This window comes from Glandiceps talaboti, chromosome 10, assembly GCF_964340395.1.
Source record: "Glandiceps talaboti chromosome 10, keGlaTala1.1, whole genome shotgun sequence".
NCBI classification, from domain to species: domain Eukaryota; kingdom Metazoa; phylum Hemichordata; class Enteropneusta; family Spengelidae; genus Glandiceps; species Glandiceps talaboti.
This window is the reverse complement of record NC_135558.1, coordinates 3,884,899-3,908,813: the sequence shown is the minus strand read 5'-3', so window position 1 is coordinate 3,908,813 and position 23,915 is coordinate 3,884,899. Positions and strand designations below refer to the sequence as shown.

General features: G+C 34.8%; 2 protein-coding genes across 2 annotated transcripts in view; both read right to left on the bottom strand.

Annotated features, from left to right (window-relative positions):
* LOC144440876 (heparan sulfate 2-O-sulfotransferase 1-like) overlaps window positions 1-23,915 on the bottom strand; it is a 123,914-nt gene that overhangs the window by 9,887 nt on the left and 90,112 nt on the right. The gene's annotated exons all lie outside the window — the stretch shown is intronic.
* On the bottom strand, window positions 16,457-20,504 carry LOC144441208 (sphingomyelinase C-like). Its single transcript, XM_078130768.1, has 3 exons — window positions 20,447-20,504; window positions 18,901-18,978; window positions 16,457-17,682 (listed from the first exon to the last, which is right to left on the bottom strand). Exons 1-3 carry the CDS (start codon window positions 20,502-20,504, stop codon window positions 16,457-16,459), a joined length of 1,362 nt encoding a protein of 453 aa, XP_077986894.1.

Below are 23,915 nucleotides of genomic sequence, written 5' to 3'. Positions count from 1 at the left end.
AATGGCCGACCATTAGGATGAATGAATGCAGCAAAAAAATTGATGTCGTTAACCAGTAGCAAGTTTTGCAAGTCTTCAACAAAAGCTCTGCAATTACAACTGTAGCCCAGAAAATGACAAGTCGATTCTGACTAATGTAGCCGTCATTGTGACAGTACAAGTGAAGGGGTTAGGGTCTGTTATGACATAAAGAATGAATTGTTTGCTGTGTCTATGCTGAAGCCACACAAAGATGCATGTAGAAAAATCGTTTTTTTTTATGATGGAATCAATTGTAGCACAGTATTTTCACATAAGTAGTGATTCAAGGCAGGTACACAGTCAGCTTTCATATTCTTTCATTCAAGTCTTGTGGAGACTTTGAGTACTGTAGATCAAAAGATTGGACATCCACTGCAAGAATAATGTTCTATCGATAACAACAAAAAGCAATTTTTCATTCACAACACTGAAATACTCTAACAATAAGGATCTGATAATTCTTACAAGAATGATAAATATCTTATTTAAACCTGGCTCACTTTCGTGTCTCATCTCCGCCCTGACTCACAACGCTATGAGTAATGTGTCCATGCACTTTTACATTCTTGTGACAAAAAAACGATCGAGCTACAAATTCCGATATTTTCTCATCGTTCTTATTTCAATACACTGCCCATTTTACCACTCATCATGCAAAGATGAGTTCACTTACTATGATCTATATTACAGAAATAGTATGTACTTGCAATAAATGATCCTAGTAACAATGCCAAAATGTTCATTTTTCTGATCAATACATTTTTATGGAAATATAATAACCAGTTGACTTAATTATTTTAAACCAGAAACTATTTTAACTGAAAAATTAAACATGCAAATATCAAATGACCACAAGTTTGCTAACGAATCAAATAAATATATGTAACATTAAAATATTACAAATTACATGTATCATTTTGCATTGGTGATATACACAGTCAAGTATATCTCTTCCTGGATCTGATAATTTTTCCCCAATTTTTCCCCTGTGTCAGGTTGCAGGAATAAGATTGGTAGTATTAAATTTAGCAATCTAAATATTATTTTATTGTGCTGTTTTAACATGAAACTTACCAGGAACACAACTGATTCCAGTTTAGGAATCAAATGCTGCTTCCCTACCCCCCCCCCCCCCCCCTCCTCTTCCCATTTTATCGACAAAGCTCTGAGGAAGATTGATATCTTGTAATGTAGATTATAGTATTCCTTACTGGTTTTAAATTTTTCACTTTTTTTCTCTCTTGTTGGGAAGTAATAGGTTGGAAAAGAGATTAATTTTCAGATACTAATCTGAGTCAATTTGATAATATTACAGCTCAGTCTGATATCTACCTTATTGCTTGTCAAAGATTGACAATTATTTATGTATATGATTATATTGTAAACATAGATATTTTCACCACAAGAAAATGTTGTGATTTTACAGTCTTAAGCTGGTTCCAAAACACTAATTTTTTACTAATTACCAGACTAGTATATTGTGTTTATGTACAAAGAAGGCATTTTAGACACTTCTTATTTCTAGGTTTTTGTTTTCCAGTGAAATAAGCGAAAATAAGTTTTTATTGTCGAAATTTCTAGGTTTACAGTAAATTTCCAAATCTGACAATTCTCTGTCGTTTTCGTCTGGTTTTTCTGAGCCCACTTCCACAAAGATTAATAATTATCCCTAAAATTGATCATTAAATCCCAATTTTCTGCCTTTTCCCCCAATATTTTTCTGAGCAAACATGGAGAAAGATTGATAACTCTCTGAAAAGACGGTGATAATACTGTCTGATGACTTTCTTCTCTTTTCCTATTCAAGTGAGCTTGTACAAGTAAGATTAATGTTTCACAAAGTAATAGTAGAACCGATACATCAGCATCATAAAAATAACCTCAATGCTGTACTCATAATACAAAATCACCTTTCAATACAAATTGCACAGTGCGGATAAAAATTGAAAGTGACAGCGAAATGGGTACATGATATAAAATCTTTGGATGTACCTGGCAACCAAGATTAGCATCCATATTACGATTGTTCTGTATACTAAATCTACAGTAGTTGTGTTACCTACCTAGTTATCGGTTTTTTATTACAACTCTGACCTGCCTCTGCTATCATAAATAAACCAATTTCATACAACTCTAGATTCATAATTACTATACAATTCTACGAGGTTGAGTAACATTAGCTAAAAATGGCACACAAATTTTCTAAAGCTTGAGGAAATGAAAACAGTACCTTATAATAAAGGAAATGTGTGATTTTTTTCATCAATATTAGCTTTGTCGGGTGACTGCAAATTGAATATGATTATACTCTTATTATATTTATATTTATGTCACGCAGAAAATGCAGGGGAAAACACGCGATGTAGTAACAAGAAAATCGGTGTGATAATTGCGAATAAATGGTTAAGTGGGGAGAGATGTGTTCATAAAATGTCAATATTTGATACTGCCTTTAGGCTATACTAATTTATCCCAACACATGTATATCGACTATATATCTAACAATAGCAGACAATGATGACAATGAGGTGGGAGCAGGTAAAATCAACCAAAATTCCTTTATCAAAATTTTGCTATTAAATTTTTAGAAACTATGACAAGGGATTGAAATGTAGATGTGAAAAATAGTTGTCTGACAGAATTATACAAAATGATAGTCTAGAACAAAACACTGATCCTATATAAAATATAATGTAAGAACCCATGATATCATCTTTAAAACATGTTTTACCAGATTTTTCCCATTTTTTGTCATTTGGTTTCAACCACCCAACAAAGATACTAACAAAACTTTACAATATTTTAATAAAAGATATTCCTTGTACACAGGTAAATTTGTCATTAAGATTACTTGCATGTATGACTTGAAATGTTTACTCTTTATCAGCCCACATATATTTTACTTTCAAAACAGTTTTTCATAATTTTGAATGCATTAGATGTAATACATGTATTCCTGATAAAAGACATTGATTTTTTAAAGCAAGGGTTACGATTAAAACCACCACCACCACCACCACTACCAGCAGCAGCAGCAACAACAACAACAACAACAACAACAGCAACAACAACAACACGAGGGATAGAGAAAGGAAAAATTGACAAAGTAAAATGACTGTGTCTCTTTTGTTGGTTTTCCATTGATTGAAAAAAATTTGAAAGCACTGCATTTTTATGATTTGGAGAGTCTTGCTTTCTACTTCAAAAATTTTTAATCCCTGGACTCTTTCATATTTAATTTTTTGTGAAATATCAAACATTCTGTCATTTAATGTCACAAAAAGACACAACATGGTTTGTTTCCTTAGATTGTATCATCTTCACTACCAACAAGAACTATATATGCCTGGCCCACCACAATTCTAGAACTAAGGAAATGTCTGCACAAGATATTACGTTTTGAACAGCGCCCTCACAAGGTCATATACATGAACCCCTTAACTTTGTAAATAATATCTGGACCTGCCAATTCACTCACCAAAGTAGTAACTTGCCACAAAAATGCTTTGCATGATACAAAATTGTGTTTAGAAGACAGAAAAATGCAGAACATGACACAAATATCTGGTATGAATTTTCTACATTTGGTAAGAAATTTACCATGATTGGTAGTATATATATAACACTGCCTACAGATAAAGTATAAATACGATCAATATTTAACAAGACTTTCATGAAAAATTAAAAGATTTATCATTCCCAAGCTCTTAGGAGAGTTGTAGTGTTTTAATTTTATCAACAATTTTGAAGAATGGAACTCGTTTTCCTTCAGGCCCCATATATTTTATAATGACATATTACAGTATCTGATTAGGACAAAAAAGTACTGTCACCATAACAGTGATAATTTTACTTCAAAAACCTAAATTAGTGGACTGTGCCTCAGTAACAATTTCCCTAAGTATCTTAGTTCCTAAAATCTCTCCAAAGTTTGAATTTTGACCTTATTTGTAAACGAGATTTTGGAAAGCAACAATATCTTCACTGAGTATTCAAATATGTGAAGTGTAGTATAGTGTAGTACAGTGTGGTGTGGTGTTGTGTGGTGTGGTGTGGTGTGGTGTGGTGTGGTGTGGTGTGGTGTAGTGTAGTGTAGTGTAGTGTAGTGTCGTGTAGCATAGCGTAGTGTAGTATAGTGTACTTGTATATATGTGTGTGTGTGTGCTTGTGAGTGTGTATGTGTGTGCTTGTGTGTGTGCGTGTGTGTATGTATGTGTGTTTGTGTGTGTACCTGGTGTGTATATAAGTGTGCTTGTGTGTGTATGTGTGTATACCTCTAAGGATTCTTAGTGAGGGTAGCATTAATAGCAAAATATGTGACACAGTGTCACACTGATATATGCATATAACAAGGCCATACATGTACTACACAGACAGTCATTTCAAAGAAATAGAGTGATCTAGATTTGTACAGACCATGCAATATTACTGGTCACTTGATTGCTTCATAATAGTTGAGTTACAAATGTTTCATAGGAAGGTTATTATGTCAATTATTCAAATTTGAAATCACAGCCTTGTAAATAATTGAGAAATTGTTGCTTGCATTTAGAATAGCAATGATTGATAAAATTGTGAATGGACCTGATCACGAACAGTAGTATAATCATGACAAATTACGAGGCATTTTGAGAAAGGTTGCTGATAAAGATGCTTTCTGTAATAGTCTCCCCTCCTTGATAGTGAAATTAGTTGTCTGGGCTTGCAAGCAAACATTGAGTATACTTGACTAGTAACACAACCATCTCTCTGAACTTGTTTCCACATGCAAGAAAACACGGAATGTTGACACTGTGAAAGTTGTCAAATGTGTTTGATATGGCAATCACAACACAGATAATGCTGCCCTTCTAAACTCAACACATTTTGATTAAAATCTACCGATTCTAGCAAAGTATTCGACAAAGAATATCAATTTGCTTTGATTATGACAACATAGCGGAATTTTGTAACATGTCAACTGTTGTCCTCTCATGCAATCCACGTTTTCTCATTTCCTGTGTGGATCTACATAAAAACTGTGTTTTTTGTCACATGGTGATTAATTCCATGTGCAAAAAGTGTGAGAATGCACACAATGGAGAACCGAAAACACGTCATTATATCGATGAGTCATGCTATTCATTTTCTTCTGCTACACTGTGTTCAACAATGAGTATAATTATTTCACCCTACTGTTTTATTTTCCGACTAAGAAAAAGCGGCTTTTAGTTTTAGTGTGTCTCCTTCAACGAGCTTTGAGCGGGAATTGAAACAAAGCCATTAGTTTACGGAATAGTTACCCTAACTATTTGTTATATACTAACTCCACACATATGGAAGTGGTTCACTGACAATCTGTATTACATGATCAATGTGTCAGCTTTCATTTTGTCTCTCCAATTTTCACACAAAATTTCTGAATGGTTTCTGTACAAGTTTGATTTGTTGATTTCCGTGAACACAGACTTTCATTTATTCATGCGACTGCACAAATAATTTGATCACATTTGATGGATTGTAGGGAAATTTGATTACTTTTGTGATTATTTCCAATTTTCTATCAAACATGCAATTTTTTGTATCAAAACATTGCAGTACTTTATTCAGAATCACACAGTGACACTGTTTAATGTTTACTCGATGATCAATCAGTTCCATCAAACCTATAATATTTGAAAAAAAACCTACAAGCGTACCAAATAAAATCCTGCCACTTCTCTCTCCATAACACTTTCATGTTTAAGTTGCCATGTTTCCATTATAGAATATTTGAGAAAACTTTCACTTTCTTAAATTAGAACTTTTTCATGGTAATTCTATGTTGCCTAGTAAAACACTTGCATGAATATATTCCCCATTTTCCCATTAGAACGTCTAACTTTTCCATGAAAACATTCTGTTTTATCCATCTATACCTTCTGGACATGATCCATCTGACTGTAGGTGACCTTAAAAGAGACTGGTATCTGATGTTAAATGGATGGGCAGGCTAGAAATCATAGTCATCTCTTCTCACATAATATTTTAAACATTCCCACAGGCAGGATATTGCATTAGTCTAATTTGATTAGTCAAAGGCTTAATCACCGATGATTTAAACCCTGGGATAATATCAAACATTGGAGCCACCAACCCAACTGTCTGATTGCAGATAATCTTCCATATATTGTACATCAATTTATCTCCAACACATTTCCTATCTTGTCTTTTTGGCTTGAGGCATACAATGACAGGGATCGTCTGGGCAGACTGGCAATCTGTTCAATTTTGCACAAATGACAGAAGTTTATCAATCTTTCACTGCTACAAAGACCTCAAGTCACCTGCTGAAATATTCACTTCCTCAACATTCACTCTTACTTCGTCGTTATCTGGGTTTTTTTTAATCTCTTCCTGCTAAAAACTGGAGACAAATTTATGAACATCTCTCTCTCTCACTCTCAGAATACATGTATTTATTTTACAACTAAGTATATTTTATTTACTGTATTGCATATAGTTTACTTTGGACCCACTTTTTTCTATATGAAAATAAAAATAATTATATTGTATTGTATTTTTTATCCATTCAATGTTTCCAGTGCAAATTCATCACTCAAGTGTACAAGTTTTCACTTGAAAAATAATTTCTTGCCAAAATGTCACTTTTCAAATATCTGTTCAATTATCATTTTTCAAATATCTGTTCACTATATTCATCTGTTCAACTCTCATTTTTAAATTTTACATGTAATATTTGTGCTAAGGAATTGAGAAAGTTCTACATCTGTGATCTATATAATCAGTATTTGCAAATATTAAAAGTATATCCGATTTTGTGCTCTTTAACAAAATACTGCCATTTAGATTAACAATTCAAATTTGGCTATATCCATGAATAGTTTCATCAGGTTGGACAATATCTTGAGAAAAATAGTAATATTTCACAACCAGGGTAATTTTTCATACCAGAGAACGTTGACGTTTCGACTACCATCGGCAGTCATCTTCAGAACTGTTTGCCTCGTAGTGGTATCACTACGAGGCAAACAGTTCTGAAGATGGCTGCCGATGGTAGTCGAAACGTCAACGTTCTCTGGTATGAAAAATTACCCTGGTTGTGAAATATAACTACATTGTATTTTTCTCAAATTTGGCTGTTATAGCAGTGAGATAATTTGACCACACTTTAATGAACATGTAACTCATACACCCATGTGAATAAGTATTTCAAGCACTTTCAGTTTTATGCAAATGAAAACTCTTTGTACATACTACACTTCACTTTTACAGTTTGACCTGCAACATTTCAGTGTTTTATCTGTTCACCTAATTGTAAACACACATCCCTTTTACAATCAATTTATCCCTCCCATCATGTGAAACAAGTGAACAAATCGTGTGACCTACAACTTGAAACTATTTTATAGATGTGATCTTCTCCCCTAAAATTTTAACATGAATGATTATATGAACTATATGTCTCTGCTTTAAGGCCAAAATTGAATTAGTATGAATGAAAAAGTTGCAGAAAAGGAAGGATATTATCAAATCAAATTGGGTGGGGAAAGTAGTTGTTAGAGAAATCATTGAATATTTGTTACTTTTAGTGGGAAAGTGAATGTGAAAAGTGGTTGAGATTTTAAGAAGTTCGAAAAAAAGGGTTGTTGTTATGGTAGTTTTGGAAGGAGAATGAAGGGGTTAAAAATTTACTTCAAATATTACCCCTGGTTCTCTGTTGTATAAGGAGAATATCAACTCAAAGATCAAATCATTCAATTTTAGTGTATTTCTTGAACATCAAGTTTAATATTCATGTTTACAGCTCTATGATAAAATCATTGGTGAGTTTTCAGAAACGATGACCACTTAAACGAGGTAAGATCTAAAGATACTGAAAATTATCACAAAATGTAATCTGGGAAAGAAATGCAGGAAATTGTCATGAGCCATCCAAAATTTTCCTCTTGTTTGTACAACAATAGTGCACCAAATCTCTGTTCAGAATCGACATCAATAAAAACAAAAACATCATCTGAAACAAAAAGATGTACATTTCAAGTTTAATATGTGTACAAATTATAAGAAATGACAAACCAAAAAAAAAAAAAAAACTCAATTGAGGTGGGAAACTGTAGTGCCTAGAATACATGCATAAATTAGACATGGCCATCTTAAATTATTCTTTAGTTTCTATCCATCCTGCCGACATCATCTTGATTTTGATCACGATGCACATAGAATTCTACATGTTTTCATATTCTGATCATTGCTACTCTGTTTGTATTTTTTACAAGTGATGCTTGTCCAACATTAGTATTGCCCCTGTGGGTATGACATAGATATCATGATACTCAACAGAGAGGTCATGACCTGGTTAGTTGGCAGGTCAGTTGCACTACATCAGGTAGTGTACGTGAAATGTATTATTACTCTTCAATTTGAGTCAAACTAAAGCTTTTATACGCTTGTTGGCTCCTTGGGTATAGATACCATGAACCAGGCAGACATACTGGCTACACTGGAGTCAAGTCACACCAGCTGCATGTAAAACAGTGAAGACATTAACCTACTTAGCTATGAACTATTCTGAGCACTTTCTTCACAATATTCTCTGAATCTGTAACTTTTTGGTAAGTTGCTGTGTTATTTTAGAATAAAATTATAGGTTTAACCTTTGTGAACAATTTGATATTAAAAATTTTAGTAAAAAAGATCAAATGTCCAAATAAAATCAAAAAAGAATTAAGATCGTGCACTAAATGTTTAAATGTATCATGTATTTGCAAAGGTTTAACTGCACTGCTTTTGTTTGATTCATGTGATATTTGAGATTTGTATACTGTATTTTATCCATGAAGACATGTACTTATTAAGTCACAAGTGACTGCTCTACTTAGTTTCAACAACCATATTTCTCAGTAATGTCTGTCGGCATGTCGAACAGAGACTTGAAAATATGGAAAATCTCAATTTGGATAAGAAGTAGGATTTTTTCCTTTGCGTTTTATCACTGATGTTAAAAGTACAACATCTACCTCTTTACTGAGTTTCATCGCATCAACATTTTAAAATTTACGAAAGGACAAATTCTGATACACAAGTTCACCAATGAATTTTACCATATTAACCATCGGCTGAAAATTTTGTCTATAATGCATTTTACACATAGTTGCCGCACTCAGCAAGTATGGAAATCACACAAGTTGTACTTGTACAATGCGAACAACGCTAATCTTCCAGCTGCAGTTAATGAAATTCCAACAGAAAAATTCATCAGGGCGCCAAGAGCAATAGGGAATATTCCAATATCATTGAGTGACATCACTAATGTCCATTCAATTCATTTTCCTCTCAGTTCACGTCTTTTATAGTTCTCTTGGTTAATTAATCAAACCTATCGTTGGGAATACTGCTGTATAGCTTGTTCTTCCATTCTTTTTTCTACCCATACAGGTGGTTCTGTTTGATATACAGACACAGGTCTGAATATCTGTCAAAATATTGTATCAGAGCTTGACATGTTTACGATAAAATGAATAAATTATAATCCAAGGTACAATAATCTATCCTGTTTTGCATGCAAAGAACTCACAATTTTGACTTATTTCAAGTACATGTCAAAATTTTTGTTACAATAGCAAAATTATCTTTTTGTATTTCCATTTTTTTCAAAGGTTGACTTATGATTACTTTATAGATTACAACAAATTAGGAAATACTAGCTGTAAAATCAACATAAATAATATGCAGAAAAAATTACAATTATGAATATGAAGGACTTTTTCTAAAAATCATATCACAAATTTTTAACATCATAAATTATTTTTGAATTATTTTTAAGAAATTCTGGTCAATATGTATGCTGTTGAAAAATCAACACAAAATACAGTAAACAAAAGTAACAATAGTTAAGAATATCCAAAAAAAGAAGAAGCAATTTTAAATACTTTCACAAATTCTACCAACAATACATGCATGTACATGTTGAAATACATGTTTTGACATACAATCAATACAGAAATAAGTAAGAAAAATGAAAGTTATGAAAATTTAATGTTGAAATATCGGTGTAGAAAATGTCATGCATGGAGAGGCTAAGTAATTATCAGATGGTACCGTAGAGAAATCTCTATGCCATTTTTATCTTTACGCCACATCTACAAAAAGCCTCCTAATATGGAAGAACATTAATAATCCGCACTAATGTGTCATTTTACGTCTGTGAGCTGAAAATAAATTGAGTTAAATTTTTTATTATATCACAAAAATTCCATCATATAATTCATCAAAAAGCGAAATAATGAGATTCCAACTTCTATATATTAACCTATTATCTCTTAGACTGATATGTCATTTCATTTGGGTGTCAGTGCAATGCTTTTGGTTTCTCTTGTCTGATGGGTTTGATAAAATTTCCATACAATTAATGTTATTTTTCAATGATGGAGGGTAATGATATGTCTTTTTTTTCATCCCTGGACTACCATCTAATAGTTCTCATTTTCATCATCATTTCCTGTCCTAATGTTCTCAGCAAATGCTGGTTTCCAACTTTTTTCACTACATCATACATTTGTATGTAAAAGCAATAGCTGTATTTATTTCAATTTGTAGACATACATATGCAGAAATCCTATCTGAGTTGACCAGAATTGGTGTTCCACATCCAGAATGTTACAAATCAATGTTGGTACCACATCAGTGTGCCCTTTAAGCCAATTTGACATGCCACTGATGCACACAATTTCTAGTGAAGCACCAAAATTTGGTGTTCCCCTATCTCTTACTATGTGGGGACTCACAAGAAATCCCAGTTTTTCTCATTTTGACTCACAACAACAAAATTTTGCTATCGTTAGAAGGGCACACTGTATCACATACATGTACAGAATGTTACAAACCAATGTTGGTATCGTAATCACATACTCACGCAAAGAACAGTCCAAACTTTCACATTGGTTTCAACAGAACCCCTTCTATGTGTATCTTAAGTCGACCTTGTTGGATTAGGGTCAAAAACAGTTGTTTGGCAGAGCTATAAAAAAGGTGGTTCTAAACAACATATATTCCTTATTCCAATAATAAGATAACACTAATGCGAGAACCTGGTATTGAAACCCTGGCCTTTAAAGACCTTGTTCAGATAAGAAATACAATTTACATGTCAGAAACAACTGTCTGGTGAAGCTATAAAAAAAGTTGAAGAATATCATCAAAACATTCATGGTTATCTATTTACAGGTACCAGGAATTAATTGTATCTGTTTGTATAAATGCATGCTGTGTGCATAGAACTGTACATGTAACGTTACATCCTGTGTTAATAAAACTGCATGTACATCCTGTGTGCATAGAACTGTACATGCTGTTTGCATAGAACTGTACATCCTGTGTGCATAGAACTGTACATGCTGTTTGCATAGAACTGTACATCCTGTGTGCATAGAACTGTACATCCTGTGTGCATAGCACACTGTACATCCTGTGTGCATAGCACACTGTACATGCTGTGTGCATAGAACTGTACATCCTGTGTGCATAGAACTGTACATCCTGTGTGCATAGAACTGTACATGCTGTTTGCATAGAACTGTACATCCTGTGTGCATAGAACTGTACATCCTGTGTGCATAGAACTGTACATCCTGTGTGCATAGAACTGTACATCCTGTGTGCATAGAACTGTACATCCTGTGTGCATAAAACTGTACATACTGTGTGCACAGAACTGTACATCCTGTGTGCATAGCACACTGTACATGCTGTGTGCATAGAACTGTACATCCTGTGTGCATAGAACTGTACATCCTGTGTGCATAGAACTGTACATGCTGTTTGCATAGAACTGTACATCCTGTGTGCATAGAACTGTACATCCTGTTTGCATAGAACTGTACATCCTGTGTGCATAGAACTGTACATACTGTGTGCACAGAACTGTACATCCTGTGGGCATAGCACACTGTACATGCTGTGTGCATAGAACTGTACATGCTGTTTGCATAGAACTGTACATCCTGTGTGCATAGAACTGTACATGCTGTTTGCATAGAACTGTACATCCTGTGTGCATAGAACTGTACATCCTGTTTGCATAGAACTGTACATCCTGTGTGCATAGAACTGTACATACTGTGTGCACAGAACTGTACATCCTGTGTGCATAGCACACTGTACATGCTGTGTGCATAGCACACTGTACATGCTGTGTGCATAGAACTGTACATCCTGTGTGCATAGAACTGTACATGCTGTGTGCATAGAACTGTACATCCTGTGTGCATAGCACTGTGCCGCATGCTGTGTGCATAGAACTGTACATGCTGTTTGCATAGAACTGTACATCCTGTGTGCATAGAACTGTACATCCTGTGTGCATAGAACTGTACATCCTGTTTGCATAGAACTGTACATGCTGTGTGCATAGAACTGTACATCCTGTGTGCATAGAACTGTACATCCTGTTTGCATAGAACTGTACATCCTGTGTGCATAGAACTGTACATCCTGTTTGCATAGAACTGTACATACTGTGTGCACAGAACTGTACATGCTGTGTGCATAGAACTGTACATGCTGTGTGCATAGAACTGTACATGCTGTGTGCATAGAACTGTACATCCTGTGTGCATAGAACTGTACATCCTGTGTGCATAGCACTGTGCCGCATGCTGTGTGCATAGAACTGCACATCCTATGTGCATAGAACTGTACATGCTGTGTGCATAGAACTGTACATCCTGTGTGCACAGAACTGTACATATAGTTCAGCATCATATTCAATGGATTATAAACTTAACTAAATCATGATAAATTTTCATACTTAAATTACTTTAAGCTTCATCCTTTAAATTTGGCAAGTAATTCTACTTAACGCATTTATTAGGTCTGATCATTTCAACTTAATTTGGTTGCCATGGTGAAAGCTTGATTTCATTGTCATGGTGAAACCTCGGCTTGGTTGCCATGGTGGAAGCACTGCAATATTACTTATCATCTAGACATGTTGTACATTGATGTGCTCTAAACACAAAATACCTAAAATATTTCTGAATCATTATTTGAACTATGTAAATTGATAGTACATGTTTTTGAAAGTGGAGTCATGATGGTCAAATGGTTAGATTGGCCGGTTTGAGTGTTGCAGGTTTGAGTCGTACTGCTGTCATTTATTTCTGAAAAGCTATAATCCTTGAGAACAAGATTTGAATCACAGGTGTGCTTCAGTCAACCCAGCTGTATAATTGGAGACCTGGTAGGACAGAGGTTGCTATGTTGTTATCTCAACACTCACTTAGACTTTTGAATTCAATATTTTACTTCAGTGAAGTGTCGGCCAGAAAAATGAGCTGCAAAGTCTTACAGGGTTTTAAATCTATAACCACTGTATCAGATGACATCAGTGGTGTCACTGCATGATTTGAATCAATAATTAGAATATAGCAGAGTTGTACAATGTAAATTGTGTCGGTAGTCAGGATCCCAATCATAAAGGGAAAGATTTCGTGATTGCTTCAATGGATGTCAAATGGTAAAATAATGCTAGGTTTGAACATAAAATCACATTTTTTTACAATCAAAAGTTTCAAGAGTGTTAACAGGACATTGCCCGAAATCAACTAAGCAAAGGGTTTAACCTATGTGATCATGCACTATTGATGATTCCGACATAGTTTTGCATTGTAAAAAGCTGAAATTACAATTGTGTTCCCAGTTGTATCTACAGACTGTGTGATATCATCTGTGGATATGTAATGAAATGACCTTTGCTGACCTGAAACCCTCAGGGGAAAACCAGTTCAATATTGCACAAGGTGAAAAAAGTCACTGTCAACAACTATCTCTACAAATTGGCAAGCAATATCATGAATTCTTCGGGCATCTTGAGAAATTTTAGAAGTTCTGAATCATCAAATCCCTTGTTAGTTGCTAGGTGAATTCTGTACTGTCATCAGTGGGTTAGAAAGTACGACATCTGATGACAGTTGGATTGGTCATGAATTTTGCATTTGAAAGACTAACAACTTTGACATTTTGACTTCAACAGAGGGTATCCGTCACTAAAATTAGTGAAAAATTACATTTGACTCTAACATAGTGTATCACTTGCTAAAATTTGTTAAAAATGACATTTTGACTCTAACATAGGGTATCCGTTGCTAAAATTTGTGAAAAATATATCAATCCAATATAGTTTGGCAGTCCCAATAGACCTGTAATGATTGTAGTGCGCCCTCTATCAATTTGTTCTGGAAAGTCACAAGCATAAGGTATTATACGTTAATGAGTCCAAAACCTCAAAACTATAAAATTCACCAGTGGTATTCTCAAGAAGTAAATTATTTCTTTTGTGAGTTTACGGAATATTCATAATGAACTTTTCTACGAAACTTCAGAAAGAAGTGGACATTTAATATTCAATGAAAATCATGGCATAAAAAGCACAGCCATGTATGAAACATACCACTGAAGGCTGAGTAGGAACTGGCATCCATATATATGATGGAATCTGAACTTGTACAATAGATACTCCATCACAATGCAGGAAATATCATGGGGTAATTTGTATGATAGATACCCCATCATACTGCTGGACATATCATGGGGGGGGGGGGGGGAATGAAAGAAAAGAAAAACATCCATGATTAATAGTAATCAGTAAAACAGGCAGAGGAATGAGTAAATTACAATCTACCCCCTTTTTAAATATCTATATTAAAGATTGGTGTCAGGTGACCCATCACAAATCAGTCACCTGACTAGAGGGCGGCAAACCACAAAGCTGTCAATGTCGGTGTAATTACGACAAAAGCTCTCTACTAGCTAACATTTTGATTCCAACCATGTACATAAACTTCCTTTAATTTATTGAGTCTACTATACTTCAAAGGTAACACCAACGTTTTATACTGATTTGATATGACAGGGATCTATTCAGACACTATTCTTAGAACACTGTGTCCAAATGAAACCCTTTTAAAGCTAAAAGCTTACAACAAATATATCACATAAACAGGATACTCTAGTCATTTCTGTTGCGTCATAATATTAGTTCATTTCTTTGTCTTGTTATGTCACATCCAGAAGCTTTGAAAGTCAGCACTTTGTATACAATATAAAAACATTGCCATACACTCGACTCATAAAAATACTGCAAACTGTAACGTATGAATGGTGAATTCTCGGTATGTGAAATAGAATAAAATCTTGGGACAGTCAGGATAGAATAACAGGCTTACACTCATGGTGATAAGGCCCCTTATGTCAGCTAATTGTAATAGGACTCCTTATGTTAGTGGATGGTGATAAGGCCCCTTTTGTCAGCTAATTGTAATAAGACTCATGTCAGTACATGGTGATAAGGCCCCTTATGTCAACTAATTCTAATAAGACTCCTTATGTCAGTGCATGGTGACAAGGCCCCTTATGTCAGTGCATGGTGATAAGCCCCTTATGTCAACTAATTGTAATAAGACTCCTTATGTTAGTACATGGTGATAAGGCCCCTTACGTCAAATCATTTTGACAAAAGTCAATCCATTGTGACAAGGTTCCTTATGTCAGCACATGGCGACAAAGACCCCTTAGGCAGTAGAGAAACTCTTCTGCCAGTATTGGAAATTGTAGTAGACACTGAATGAACAGTAAAAACAAAACTAAATTATCGCCTATAGATAAGCCTATGCATGTTAAAACATACAGCATACAGATTTAGTTTCCACACAGCCAGCATCCTTTAACTGATGCCACCTTTACTAACCTTTGAATAGATAGCTAAGCTTGGTATAGTATAACTTGTACACTGCTGTATGGACTGCCCTTATTGCTAATTATACTAGATCTGGGATACTTCAAGTATGCGTCTTCCCAGAGGGAGTTCATCTTTCAAAGTGTATTCTCTTGGGCTTTCTTGTTTAGTTTGGCCACTATCTTCAGACATATTATATGACTTTGCAGTAAGAAAAGACGGCAACACCGAAAAGGGTCTTGCATGTATTTATTGAGTTATTGAACTTACAAACTTTCAAATATCAAAATACAATATTCATTTTTTTTTGCTGGGTTTAAATTAGGAATGTTTCATAAAACACCTCAGGCTTTACAGTAAACCTTGACATTTTTGCCTAAGATTTATTTGTGATTATTTCGATGAAACGCAATATTGCAAAGATAAGTAGTAACTAAAATACCATCTCATACATGAACACAATGAACTAGTCTGGTAATTCGTAATAATTACTCTTTGAGAACTAGCTGAAGACTGTAAAATCACAAAATTACATATCTAGGTTTACAGTATGTAGATTTTTTTATCAAATTTCTATCAAACAGATTCAAGCTTTAGCATCATCAAAATCTTGCTAAAGAGTGGAGTATGGTTGCCCCAGCAACAGGATGCTGTAGACCACATACTGGGTACATGGACTTCCATAGAAGAACTAGACATGACAACTGGGTAACAACCTGATAATTATAAACCTGATGTAAAAAAATATGGTAAGATGAGAAAAAGCACTGGAATTGTTGCCTTGGCAACAAGATGTTGCGCAGCAGAAATGGGATCACATCGGGGAGGGTCTTCAGGATCGTCAGGTGCTTCAAGTGGGAAGTCAAAAGTTCCAAGAACAGAGTAGTGATCAGATAAATCTATAATTGATCTATTGGAGCGGCATTGTTCGGACCACGGATAGGTGTGTCGCATCACGCGAAGCATTCCACGGTCACAAATCCAAAATGGATCATCTGTTAACCGAACAACTTCCATTGATGAGGTGATGGGATGTAGATGTGAGTTGATGTATACAACGTAGTCTATATAAGACTGCTTGCCATTTGGGTTAGGGCCGATTATTGTATTGTCTTTACGATCATATGTCGTTTTCAAGTCACCAACAACTTCTGGTGCTGTTGCATCCATTGCATGCAAGACGTTTTCAACATGTGTGGGATCATGGTTATAATCAGCATTAAAGTCACCTCCGTAAATTATTGGTTCATCTGTAGGAATGTTCAGTTTATTAAAGAAGAGTCTGAACTCCATGGATTGAATAATACGTACTTGTTCACGGGTCCCACCATCACGGGACTGCATGTGGGTTGCAAACAGATGATAATTCCTTTTAATTCCACCAACATCTTTTTCTATTGCAGCATAGGCAATGCCTTTAGAAGCAAAGACATCAGTATCAGAACGGTCTGTCGATACAAAAACATACTCATCTTCTTCGATAATCGGCCATCTTGAAGCGATAAATATACCTCCGTGTTCAAAGCGAAGAATATCGGATTGTCGGGCATCAACTCCAACCATAGCCGTTTGGTATACGAATCCATGCATATCAAGGAGGTCATGGAAAGAAATATCATCAGGAAAACAACCACCCATAAAAAGTTCTTGAAACAAAATCACATCTACATCCCCTACTGCCTCAAACATTCGGTACGGAATACGACATGTCCGTTCACGCTGTCCCTGTTGCCAATATATGTAGTTTAATTCCAGGATGTTGTAGGCCAAAACTTTGAGAGTAGTGGTATCTGTTGGCTCCAACAGAGGAATTGCTGGTTTTGCCTCACACAGAACCTGAGTACCATTGGCACACAAATCTACGTTAGCACCGATTGGTTTGGTACAGACATAATTCAAATCAAAATGTGCACAAAGACTTGTGTCTGCTTGGCAGTCTGGTGCATCACCTGAAATGAAATCAAATGAACATGTTATTTTCAGTCAAATCCAATTCTTAAATTTCTGTAATATCATAACTAGGCAAAGCCCACAAGCTCATGCACGATAGATTCATTTGTGACCAGCTGCCTAATGATGATATTGTAGATAGTGCCCTTTGCGTGGAGAATGCACATAACATATAGAATTCACATGTGTAGTCATTCCGCAGCAATGCATCCTTGGGTAAAACCACCAAACAAAAATTGCATAGTATATAGGACATGCATGTGTACTAGTCATTGAGCCACTATGCGGCAGCTTCGAAAATGCTGCGCGAGCTATTAAAGACCAATATCAGAGCAGGATAACATACTGGTGAAAACACTTATTTGGCAGAGACAAAACAAAAGCCGATCTTGAACAGAAAATGATCCTATTTAAACCTTTTCAGTCCACTGATAAAACAGTAATCTGAAATCATGGGATTCAAACATTAGGGTTTAAGGACATTAAATATTATGATTTCACTGAATCACTGTCAAAAATAATGAAGTTAAAATCAAAGTACAAACAGGACGTCTTTCTACATAAATCAAAACAATATGTATACATTAGAATGAATCAAGACAATAAATGTCACAACTATAAAATATATTTTTCAATATTTATGATTAAAATGAAATATGTTTTTTTTCTGATCAACAGATGGCCTTCTAAAATTGATATTTTTTTCTGGGTAAAAATACATGAATTGGGATAAAGTTTGAAATCAATTTCCCTATGTTGAGTTGATTTGTGTGATAGGAAATTATACATCTCTAATTTCAATTTTACTTTTTCTATGGAAAACAACTTCTTATAAGAAGAAATGTTCTTGCAAATATTCTTTTCACAAAACACAAACTGCAAAAAGTCATCCACTATTTCCTAATTCACTGAACAGTACACATAAATTATCTTTCCCTCTATTTGCAGATAAATTCTTAATATGATCACATGATTAGTCACATGTCAGTCACGTGACTTGTCACTGGTGAGGAACATAACTTCTCTTTCCCTCTGTTCTGACAGCAACTAAAGTCTTGATGTTGGAAATTACATGTTTTAGTCACATGTCCTGTTACTGAACAGGAAACATCTTGTCTGTCTTGACATAGGCAACAAATACCTTTGATAAGATCACATGACTATCACATGACCAGTCCTATTTACATATTATCAAATCATCAAAATGACACACCTACCTATCCATACGTGCAATCCTGTGGGTTCATAATCCTCTTCACATGTAACTTCCTCTAGAATGACTTTGTTAGACAAACCTACAAACAACAAAATACCCTGATTCATATTTGTAGCAAGGCCTGTGTTTTGATATGTACACAAATGCCTTAGACGACTATGAATTAATATTCCCTTGATTTGCTGTCGTCATAGGAATCAATTTATCGGCATTATGTGATGTTTTCAAATCAAAATAAAGGATTACTGATGTCAGCTGAGGTTCAGGTCACCAAGCTCACTATATCAATAAACACAAAAAGACGGTGTATATGTGTTAAACTCTGGAGGGAAAATGTTAGTCACGACTGATATGTATGACAAGAATCGTGATACTAGGAATAGAATAATAAAGAATAATGGGTTTTTCATTTATATCTATCTAAATCTCAAAACACGTAGTGTTAATATAAGTTTGGCTTCAGAAATACATTATTTTATGATGCAAGAAATGAATTTTTATGTAAGAAAAAAAATGCACCCCCTCTCCCCATCCCGCTTTCTTCAAATTCATGTGATAATAATGGTACCTCTGTAGTAAAACGAACTATAGCATTTTTTGTATAAGTCTACCCCCTCAGTCATGTTTTCATGTCGTTGAATTCTTCAAGGGTTTTTTCTTGTGAAACATTTTTACACAGCATGTACAAGTCTACTCAAAGTCCATTAAAATTCACTACTTCACTTTGAACTGAAAATTAAATTTATTACAACACACTTGTTAGACTCTACCCACTAATTGTCAATTGCTTATTTGCCAAGCTGTGTTCTGAAGTGGACCACAATCTCTCAAAAATAGCTTTTGAGACTGTCAAGTGTTGTATTTGCAGTCTAAAATGTTCCCTAATTATTCCGCTAAAGTTGTGATCTTAAAAAAAAATGAAACTAATCCTTCATTTTGTGTACCTCAGAGATAAATTCAGCTTAAAATCAAAGTTATTCCAATCTCTGTAAACTTAATTTGAAACCTCAGGGAGCCTACACTGAGAGATTCATTGTTGTTGGCGTTTCTGTTAACTATCAGATACATACAGCTAACGAATTGATAGGAGATTTCGCAAAAGCAAATTTTTCAGTCTCATTAGGCCCTTTTGATAAAAATAACAGCAATTTGGAGGTTCACTATCTTTTATTTTCCCATAGAGTTTAACACAGTATTTGGCAACCATTTTTTAATTCTAAAATGGGTTCATTTTAAGATTACCTTGACCTCTATTTTTTTTTAATTTGTATGGTGACCTGAATTCTTTTTCCTCGTTTTCAACTCGGAATAGGGTTGAGATTTGTTGAACAAAGCGAAAACAAAAGTTAAACCTTTTTATCTGAAGGATGTTTGACATGAGATCTCATATACATACATACAATTTTGGCTACAAATCAATTTTTTTCTTTTTTCTTTATCAGATTCTGTTGGTTAAGGCATTTATGCCAAACGATGATAAGAAGAAATACATTTGACAAATTTGAAACAAAAATAACAAAACAAGTATGAAGTAACAAGTAACTTACCTGATACAGCTGATGCAATGCATCCTAGTAACAGAAAAATCCACATTTGGGTTTCCATGTCTGAAACTCTGAAATTGTTTTCAGCAGTGACTAAAAGTTGCAGAAAATCAGAGCCTGGTTGTACATTACAGGCAAAGCTGGTTGAAGTCTATAACTTTGCCCCCTTGGTTAGTCCTTGTCCCCTATTATCTATTTTATTTCAGGACATTATCAGGACTACAAAGTACAGGTCTTGCATGATTTGACACCTAGCTGTGTTCACACTTTTACAGTGTAACTTAGGTGTTACTGTCCCCTGAACCAGACATAGCTCATTTAATGGTAAGAAGTTAAGAATGTTTCCATACAGAATGAAGTCATTACAGTTCTTGGTGGGGTTTACCAAATCTCCGTTTCTGCTGTGAAGCCAGAATGATGGTATGATGTTTTCAATGTATCAAAAACCATCCTGAGTGGTCCTACATGAGGATGGGAGTTGAAGGTTTCATCATGTTAGTGTGAACGGGACTATTGTTCAGGAGAAACTAGGACACACAGATAATACAGATAAAGTTTAACATGAGATTTCTATCACATGATGGTGTTCATTTTATTGGAGGTGCTAGCACAATACCATTGCTGTCATGGTAACACACTCAGAAGAAGATACTGCCTACATGTAGTTAGCCCACCTACCTCACTGGGCCTGTCACTATGCTCTGCTGTTTCACTATCAGTGATAACCAATAAGTGTAGTACGCCGAGTCACAGATCAAGTCTGCCATAGACAAGCTAGTTTGCCTAGCCAAGCACCAACGTACATGTATCAATTGTTGCACAAGATATGCAATGTATATTTTGTAAACACCAAAAAAGTTCATCAGCTTGAATGGTAGATCAATTGATTTTAATACAAAGGTTATAACACACTGACAAGCAGTTCAAAGTTTTTTTAAATTGAGCTTTCGATCTTGGTCGACGATCCTCATCAGAATGACAAATTCCATAGATACAGCTAACCACTATATTTTGTAGCAGGGCATGAAGTCTGATAGTTATGGATTACATACTTAGTGCTAACAGTCAGTCAGTTGTATTGGTAAACGCATGTTGAATCAAGTATTGCTATCATATCAAACCATATTAACAGTCAAAACAGTACCTCTAGAAATCTTGTATTACAGAGAGATCGTATGGACAAGTCACCTGCATGAGACAGGTGAATTTCAGTCACATTTAAACTAAGCCATACCATATCTCTAGGATTGAGATATACTAAGTCTTAAGGAATTCCAAGGAAGGAATTTGGATACTACAGTGTGCAACCTGGAATTTCAATTTTACAACCACATTTTTTCAATTCAAGGTCAAAAGTAAAAGTACATTAAAACTAACAAAAAAAAAAAACTGTCTAGAATTGTCATCATATTATGAGTCATAGGGTCTTCTTAATAATGCAAACCGTACTCTATCTAAGAGTCCTTTTTTTCATGAAAATAAATCATGTTTGTGTTTTTGCTTCATTTTCTTTCTCATTCTTATATCTTCAGGAAGACAAGATATATTATCAAAATTACCATATACTTCACACTTGACATAAAATATTTGCACAAACGCCAAAAAATAACAAAATACATAAAATGTAGGTCACAATGGTGATAGAATTTGTATTTGATGCCAAAGGATAAGGTTAAACCATTTAGTAGATCATTTCAGCGGAATTGACTTTTTTGCATAAATAAATATCATTAATCTTTAAAGGCCTGACACACTATGTATAGGTTGTAATCACATAGAGGTAGAAACCAAGTCATTAAAAGCCTGATACCCTATATATACATTGTAGGGTGTAATTACATAGAGTTACAGAAACCAAGTCATTAAAGGGTTTAGTATTCAGATGCATGGCAGTCAAATAGTTAGCCATATACTTCTTTTTTTTTGTGTTCAATTATTTGGTAAAGTCACACAATTTTCAGTTACTACACACACACACACACACACACACACACACACACACACACACACACACACACACACACATATACTCGTATGTATGTATGTATGTATGTATGTATGTATGTATGTATGTATGTATGTATGTGTGTGTGTATGTATGTATGTATGTATGTATGTATGTATGTATGTATGTATGTATGTATGTCTGCCTGCCTGCCTGTCTGTCTGTCTGTCTGTGTATCCACCATACTTTGTTGGTTTTTGCTATGTTGTTCCCTTTTACTAACTGTCTGTTATACCCTTTTAACATGTATACAGAGACACCTGAACTCCATCCTCAAAAGAGCCTTAAGTCAAAATAGTGGTGATTTGAAGGCCATCAACAACCACTGATACATTGTAGATTACTATAAAAGTGCCCTTCACAAACTCTGCATGAGGGGGAGGGAATGAGAATGTGGGAAGGAGGGGGAGGGGGGTACTTGCACTGCAAATGTTTACAATCCACAGGAGGGGTAGTTGCAATATATTTGACTGTCCAGAGGATTTTTGTTGTTGAAAAACTAAGGGGTGGCAACCAAACATTCTTCTCTCCCTCCCCATGTCCATGTTTGTGAGTGCAGCTGAAGTATATATTTCCATATACATCATAATTATTCACTTTTACATCAAATGTACAACGACAACAAAATTTCAGTTGAAGAATCAAAGATGTACCCATGAATCTTTCAATATACATGTATGTATGTATAGAGAGTATATGTATATGTTGAATAATGTAAACATACACCAAACTTGCCCCCCCCCCCCCCCCCCCCCCGTTAGATGTGGTGATAGGAAACACTGCATTTGATAGTAGTATGTATAAGTATCGATATTAATTGTACATGTACATATATATGGGTGTTACTATTACCTTACTCTGCATAGACTGATAGAGGTAGTGGTAAAGGTGGGGACTCCCATAGCCTATAACCCTGGGCAAGACATTTGTCAAATTTAGATTTTCTCCTCAAATCTTGCGAATCGTTATCATTTCATATAGATCTAAGTACGCACTACTTGAAAACATATAGTCATTAACTTTTTTTTTTACTTATCAACTCCATTAGATGTCCTTCCCTACACGCAGACAATTTTCTTCTTTGGAAATTTATCCTGTTCCTACAGGGCAAATTGTTTGTTTTTGAGTAGATTTGAGAAGATGCCTTGACATGACAGAGTTGTTGCCTCGGGGGAAATTTATTTCATGAATAATCGGTTATTACGAGTACACATCCTTGTAGAGAAACAAAATAACATTTCAAATTAGTTTTACTGGACACCGAGTTCAATCAAAGCGATTTATAAGTGTCCATCAATGTGTAGTGTATACGGCTATAACATTTCTGCTAAGAATACCTTCACTATGTAGTTAAGTTCAATGACTAGAAATACATGTAGTAATATTGTACACCCTGGACACTATTGAATCACCTGTGAATAAACATATTTGTGTAGCTGTACTGATATCATGAAATTTTGGGTCCAC